The sequence below is a fragment of the Lepisosteus platostomus genome, chromosome 15 (genome assembly GCF_059453375.1).
Source record: "Lepisosteus platostomus isolate fLepPlt1 chromosome 15, fLepPlt1.hap1, whole genome shotgun sequence".
NCBI classification, from domain to species: Eukaryota; Metazoa; Chordata; class Actinopteri; order Semionotiformes; family Lepisosteidae; genus Lepisosteus; species Lepisosteus platostomus.
The window spans coordinates 14,678,508-14,686,046 of record NC_142625.1 but is presented as its reverse complement, the minus strand read 5'-3'; the positions used below and the strand labels follow the sequence as shown (position 1 = coordinate 14,686,046).

Below are 7,539 nucleotides of genomic sequence, written 5' to 3'. Positions count from 1 at the left end.
AAAAATGTAACAATCAAGATTGTATGTGTTACTGTATCTATTTATGATGCTCACACCTACCTAAAATAATTTTGAAAGTTTGAGCTCAATAGGTTATAAAGTGCCTTCAGAAACAAAAAGGTACTAAACTCCAATTTCTCCCGATCCCCAAACACATAATTTATCTGGCTTTTGATCACAGGTTAATAAAATAATTAAAAGGACAGGTCAGCTCTCTGATTCCAGCAACATCTTTTTTTGTTACGTGGTGACCAATTTAGCATAACGTTCCTTAATTCTATTTCTACAAGTTTCACTATCCATCCGACCATTCTGTCTGTCGTATTTATGACTTCTCCACGTTATCTAGAAGATGCTTATAGCCAGCAGCCATATCACCCTGCAACTCACAACTGGCAGCTCCACTGTTGCTACTGGAAGAGGTGTTAGTGGGGCCAACAGGGGGCGCTCACCCTGCGGTCCATGTGGGTCCTAATGCCCCAGTATAGTGATGGGGACACTAATAATAATAATTGCTTACACTTATATAGTACTTTTTCTGGACACTCCACTCAAAGCACTATACAGGTAATGGGGATCCCCTCCACCACCACCAACACTATACTGTAAACAGGTGCCATCCTTTGGATGAGATGTAAAACCGAGGTCCTGACTCTCTGTGGTCATTAAAAATCCCAGGGCGTTGAAAAGAGTAGGGGTGTAACCCTGCCGTCCTGGCCAAATTTCCCATTGGCCCTTATCAATCATGGCCTCCTAATAATCCCCATCTATGAATTGCCTACATTACTCTGCTCTCCTCCCCACTGAGAGCTGGTGTGTGGGGAGCGTACTGGCGCATCATCCAGGTGGGGCTGCACATTGGTGGTGGTGGAGGAGAGTCCCCATTACCTGTAAAGCGCTTTGAGTGGAGTGTCCAGAAAAGCGCTATATAAGTGTAAGCAATTATTATTATTATCGTGTCCCAGAATACACATTCGGGCCCTTTTCATCTGCAGTTCTTCTGGGTTCGCTGTTTCTCATTTTGTATTTATAATTAATATGTCTGCTGCATGCATCATTCTACAATTGTCTGCATTAAATGAAATCTGGCAGGTTTTGGCCCAGTCTTTTTTAAAATAATTTCTTTAGCAACATATTTGTCAGTCAGACTTTTTTTTTGGCGGGGATTTAGGTATATTAGTTGGATAAGTGGTAGGATGTTAATTTGACTGTTTATTCCTCAAGGAGAATAGGATATATCAGTAAGGTGCTATTTGCACGCTGCGATTTTTTAAAAACAGTTTTAATAATTTATCAAACTCGTCCAACAGACATGTCAGACCGCCTGCACACTGATTATTAATATGTGAATTTTAAACATACTGGCACAGCGCCTGGAGTGGGAGGTATGCTCTGTGCGCATGTGCGGTGTGGTCGTGGAGCATCTGCCGCGCGAACTGCAAATACACGGAGCAGCTTTCTGCAGGGGAATAGGGGAACAGAAATCGGCACCGAAAGACTGCTTTTATAAAGACACGGTAAGGAATAAGAAATGCAATAACACTAGGTAACCATCCTTCTGGCTGGGTGCTGTACGTTGAGATCCAGGCATTTCCCGACTTCATACCAAATACTAGAGAAAGCAGTTGTTGGCCTAGTGACTGCCAACACGCAGTGCATTTTAAACCCACTCTCACGCAGGAGTTCAGTTTGACGTCTCTTTGTGCGAAAGCCGTCTTTCTCGGGTTCCGAACTGTCTGTACTTCCAGCATTTTTCGTTGTTATGATTGGAATGATTTGGCACCGTGTGTATTAACGAACCATTCGTAACAATACTTAATTTAAAGGCTTATTTTATATTTTTTAACTAGATGGATGTTTGCGAAAGCATGCTGATTTAAGAGCTTTATTAGCTTTATGTTTCACCTGTTGTCACCGGTGTAAATGTTTGTTTTATTTCGGTTTTAGTAAATTGATGCATCCCTCCTGTTAAGCAGGTGCAGAGAATTAGTAATACGCTAAGTTGAAGAGTAATAAGGTTTCCTGTTTCGTTCAGGCGGGTATGAATCCTGAATATGATGTAAAAACAACAGAAGCTTACATGTTTGTCTTTTTCAATTGAACGTTTCAGTCTCTCTCGTGGACAGCTCCGGTGGAAGAAAGTAACATGCCAAAAATTACTCTAAAAGGCATCGCCGTGGATTTTCCTTTCACTCCCTATAAATGTCAAGAGGATTACATGAACAAAGTCATTGAATGCCTGCAAAACGTAAGTTCAGTACACGATGTTTTTTTTCAGCTATGTTGTTGTGCAAGGGGAGGTAAAAACAGGATTCCATAAAGTTACGAGACTTAATGTTTGAGTAAGTGGGTATAACTAATATTTCTGTGTCTGATTGTCTCGTTTTATTCATTTCAGAACTTCCTTTATTGTTGTTAAAGTAATTGTTAAAACAGTAGTTTAGATATCATTGCTTTCCAACCCGGAAGCACGTTGTTGTTAGAGGGCTGTTTGGTTTAGCATCAACCAATCATAGGGGCGAATGCCCAGTCCTCGTTGCTTCATTGGCTGGGATGTCCAGATTGACAAGTAAGTAAGGAGGCGGGTTGACCGACCACGTTCCTGTTAGACTGCAGATCGGTCTGAAAATTAGCATTTCCGTACTAAATATACTGTCGCACCTGAAGTGAATTAAAGCGGTTTGAAAAGCAAAATCATTGCTCACTATGAGCTGTTGTATAGTTTTTTTCCCTGTTTTTTTATGGATACATAGCTGTTAACAGCGGCAGCTCATTTGAAGGGAAACGTAATGCTCTCATACTGTACATACGAGAACAAACACAAGCAGCTTCAGATTGTTGGAAAATCGTCTGAAAAATATTGCAGATGAAAGGAACTGTTGGGAACTCTAGATTGACTGGAAGATCATATTAAACGGGTAGTGGGTTGATCTAATTAAACAGCACCACTACTACCTTCAAAGCTGATCTCATGGAATCTAAGGAGCTCGGCCTGCTCACTGCTGTGCTGGGAGACCTCTAAGGAAAAGGGAGACGTTACACTAAAGCCTCGACTCCTTGGTCATTAAAGGCCTCTGGGTGCCGTTCGTATGAATAGGGCTGTTATCCTCCGATTAAATTCCACTCTGGATTCTATTAGTCTGGGATTTCAGAACAGTTCTTCCCTAACTTAGCTGGTGAAGCAGTTTGTCACTCTGCTCAGAATGGCTGCTGTTCCCAGGAGTTGCACTGCAGTGCTGCGTGACGTGGGTCCCCTCAGTTCTTTGGCATCCTTCAGAATAAAAAGCACTATAGACATGCAAGAATGGTTATTAAATCCAAGCCATGTTTATAATAATAATAATAAACTTTATTTTATATAGCGCCTTTAAAGGTGGCTTCTCAAAGCGCTTTACAGGATGACAATAACAATAGATAAGAGAATACAACAATAAGTAAAAAGAATACACCAGATAAAACACAATTACAATATATAGAGGAGACCGTGGATGGTGGTACTAAGAAGAGCGGGTGAAGAATGGAAGAATGGAACCAGTTCAGTAAAGGCTTTTCTGAAGAAGAGGGTTTTGAGTCTGGATTTGAAGGAGTTTAGAGAAGGTGACTCTCTGATATCCTTGGGGAAAGAGTTCCAGAGCTTGGGGGCATAACAGGAGAAGGCCCTGTCGCCCATACAATGTAGATTTTTAATTCGCTCAGGGAAACGGAGGGACGAGTTATTTGGTGATTTGGATTTTTGAAGGGACAGAAATATATTTAGCTTCATACACATCCACGAGGGTGCCTAGATCAGACAGTGACCACTCTACTGTACTGCAGCTCAAAAGGCTTTTCTCAATAACATTGAAACACTGATTTTGGTCATTCGTTGTGGATGACTTAACTTGTTTTATATAATACGTTTTTTTTCTTGCCTGACTTGGATCAGCCAAGTTAAGGCTCGCTCCGTCGTTGAAGAGAACTGCACATGATGAACTTAACAATGATTCCCTTTAATCTGGTCAATGTAATCAACAAGGAATACCAGCTTTGATTGGGTACAATTCAGAAGGATGTCTGGTCTGACCTCCTTTGTGAAATATGTTGTGGGAGGTAGGGGCTTTAATTTTAAAAAGAGATCCTTGTTCCACTTCGTGTAACTGGGCTCTTGCACGCTCAATATGTTATAGGAGTGCCATCGCTCTCCTAGAAGCCTAGACAGTGCAGAATTCAACCATTTAGATGCAATTGTTCTTCCTGTTAAGCAGAGCTATCTACTGTCTAGGGAGTGGCACTTCCTGATCACTCCAAGGACTGTCCTGGATATTAGGATGGAATTTGATGGACTCCAAGACAAGCCTGGAAGGCTTCAGCAGATTTGGCTCTTTTGTGGGTCCCAACTCTGGCCGATTGTGCTGGTGTGGCTCTGTGGCTCAGGATCTGCGCCCTTGGCTGGAAGGTTGCCGGATCACATCCCGCGGCCGGCAGAGGAATCCTACTCCTGAGCAAGGCCCTTCACCCCCACTGCTCCAGGGGCGCCGTATAAATGGCTGACCCTGCGCTCTGACCCCCAGCTTCTCTTCATGTCTGTGTCTCTCATGGAGAGCAAGTTGGGGTATGCGAAAAGACAAATTTCTAACCCAAGAAATTGTTTATGGCCAATAAAATCTCTTTAGCAGGTCCAGCTCTGCTTCAGTTCCCTAGGCAGCAGACATTCGGTTTCATATAGTTTGCTCCCCTCTCCAGTGAAGGGACATCTGTTTATTCTCCTCTCCTGTCAATGAGTCAGATCAAATCAAACAGGCTGAGGATCAAAGAAGGAGGGTATGTCTTTCTACATTGCACTTGTAAATTGCCAACCTCAGTCTGTATGGGCCCAGTTTTTATGCTCTCTGTTTGGTTTACAACTTGATTGCAGATCTCTATTATCTGTTTATCACCGGACAATAATAAGTTCACACAGGTCAGGCAGCAGGCCATAGTGTGGACCCTCAGGCTAAGCTTGACTGGCGCTTAATGTATCCCTGCCTACTTACAGAGGCCAAACACACTGTCTAGAAAATTTTATACTTTATTTTGTACTTATTTCCATTGGCTTCTTCCAGTTCCCTAGGCCTAAAGGCATGGGTTTGTTTGCTCTCTGTATTGGGGTGCCAGAGGGCTCACTTTAATGGGGGTTGACAGATTGCATTGCTCTTGATCGCTGTGTCTGAGTTGTATGGGCCGGAGCAGCAGAACATGATGAGTGAATCTTTGACACCTTCCCCCTGCTTATTACAGTGGGAGCTTGACATTTCATTTCACGGTACAATACCCCGATAGCTGAACCCGTTATTGTTATTAGGGCTTTGTTTCTTCTGCCTATACTATGTAATACTGTATAAAGAATTAAAGATGACTAATACGGTGCAGAGCTTTGACCTTTTTGTAGTTTTTTTTAACTTTATTTCCACTGCAGTGTACAGTGTTTTTTTTAAATGTCATTTGAGTATTGTTTTATGGTTGGACGGTGCTATGTCTGTCTTAATTTTTTATTATGAAATAATGATTTGTGCTTGTCCAGATATTCATGTTTGTCATTGCGGCCGTTGTGTTCGTCACCCTGTGCAAGAGCTGGGCTGACAGAACGATGAGTGTTATTTTACGGGCAGATGCCAAGTAGTGTCTTTTGCAATCTCTTGGGTGTTGCTTTGGAATACTTTGGATAAATGCATGCCTGTGTAATTAGTAGTGTAAACATTGATCTTATACCTTTATTAGCATAGCGGTATTGGTATTGAACCAAGGCAGTCTCTGGGGAGTAGAACAAATGCTGTTCCTTTGTCAGCTGTGCTTTAGAATTGTACATTACTGGAGAAAAATACACTTTATCTTTATTCCTTTACTTCTAGAGGGTAAATGGCGTTCTGGAGAGCCCGACTGGCACAGGGAAGACTCTGTGCCTGCTGTGTGCCTCGCTGGCTTGGAGAGATCACTTCAAAGACACTATTTCCGCCAGGAAGATAGCCGAGAAAATGGGCGGAGTGGAGCTCTTTCCTGACAGGCCTCTGTCTTCATGGGGCTCTTCTGCTACAGATGGAGACACACCTGGTATATGTTCTTTAATATCCATGTCAAGCTTTTGCGCTAGTGGTTGTATTAAAATGACCGGGAGTTTTTTAAAAAATCAGTGTTTCCTTAGTGTGCAAGCGTTGTGATTTTCTCTCGTAATATGCTGTGCATGCATGAGGGTTTTGCATCATTCTTGAATACTTTATCACATTGCATAAACATTAATATGGTTTAAAAATTCTATGAAATAGAATTAGGTAAGTATGAAGTTCAGATTAGTATGTAAACTGACGTTTATTTTCATATGAGTCTGCAAGTCAAAACATGAATATTAAAAAGAACAAAACTGTTTGGGCAGTGATTCTTTGCACTGGAAAATCTCAAATAAGCAGCAACTTGTGGCTAAAGTGATGGATGGGAAGATAGATCAGAATGTTCAATGCTATTGTGAAAAACGATCTTAGTGACCTAAATTATGAACGTCTTCAATAAAGACACTGACATGTTGTCCCTTCTGTAACGCTGGTTATTTATTTGCCAGACCATTACATTTAAAAGAAAAAACCTTGTTTTACATAATTTAACATCACTAGTGTGGAAGAATCTAATTTGGATCGAACTGAGCTAGAAATGTCCATTTATTTTGTCAGATTAGAAAGCTTTTAAGTCAGTAGTTTCTGGTGGTTCAGTATAAAACACCATTGATAGCTGCTCTGATTTCTCTCATGTCCCTGTTTTTTTCTTTCCGAACCAGTCCTGTAAATCTCTCTTCACAGGAAAAAAATGTTTTTTTTTTCCCAGTAACAGGATATTCTTTTTCCCTAAACCGTTTTCTCTTTGGGGGCTGCAGATCTGACCAAGCTTATGTTCCACAGAAAACAAAATATACAAATCTGCGAATGAAGTGTTTTCTGTAGTTAACCGGATGTTCGATGGATTGCAACACTTTCTAGGATACTGTACTTCCCGGCGCTAAATATGTTTTTAACAGTAGGATGCTATTCCGTTGTTTGAAAATATTTTCTGCCCGTATTTAAAAAGTTAATTCTGCCTCTTCAGCTGTTTGCCTTTCAAAAACCTCCTAAGAAATGAATGAGTGGGTTAAACTGTGAAAGCAGATGTGGGGGTGTGGTGCAGAATTCTGCCTGGCACCCCTAAGCATAGAACTCAAGCACAGAGACAGCTAAACTCTTCCATCCTTTTCTCTGTATGACCCAGCTGGAGCTAATTTCACGTACACAAGTACTGCACCCATGTTCTTACTGTTACACAGCCTGCTTTATCTCCTGTTAGTACAAAATACAGTTCTAGTTCTGGGATAAAATTCCCCCGTCTCTCAAATCGTTAATCATTAATAGATTGGAAATGTTTTTTAGCATTCGTACAGCACTTTCATTAACGAGCTCAACGTATTCGTTCTGTAAGAGTCTTTTATGGGTTCCCAGCATGTTTTGCAATGTCTTTTTTTTTTCCTCCTGGATTGTGTGTGGTGGATGAGTAGGGTCAAAGGTT

General features: G+C 41.3%; 1 protein-coding gene across 2 annotated transcripts in view; it reads left to right on the top strand.

Moving 5' to 3' along the window:
- The first annotated feature begins 1,365 nt into the window (after positions 1-1,365).
- The window catches only part of rtel1 (regulator of telomere elongation helicase 1), a 75,155-nt gene continuing 68,981 nt past the window's right edge, over positions 1,366-7,539 (top strand). For both annotated transcript variants that reach the window (XM_088608311.1, XM_088608310.1), the window contains exons 1-3: positions 1,366-1,517; positions 2,111-2,248; positions 5,868-6,066. In XM_088608311.1, the coding sequence (XP_088464437.1) occupies positions 1,401-1,517; positions 2,111-2,248; positions 5,868-6,066 (454 nt within the window). In that variant the 5' untranslated portion in view covers positions 1,366-1,400. The remainder of the gene's footprint in view (positions 1,518-2,110; positions 2,249-5,867; positions 6,067-7,539) is intronic.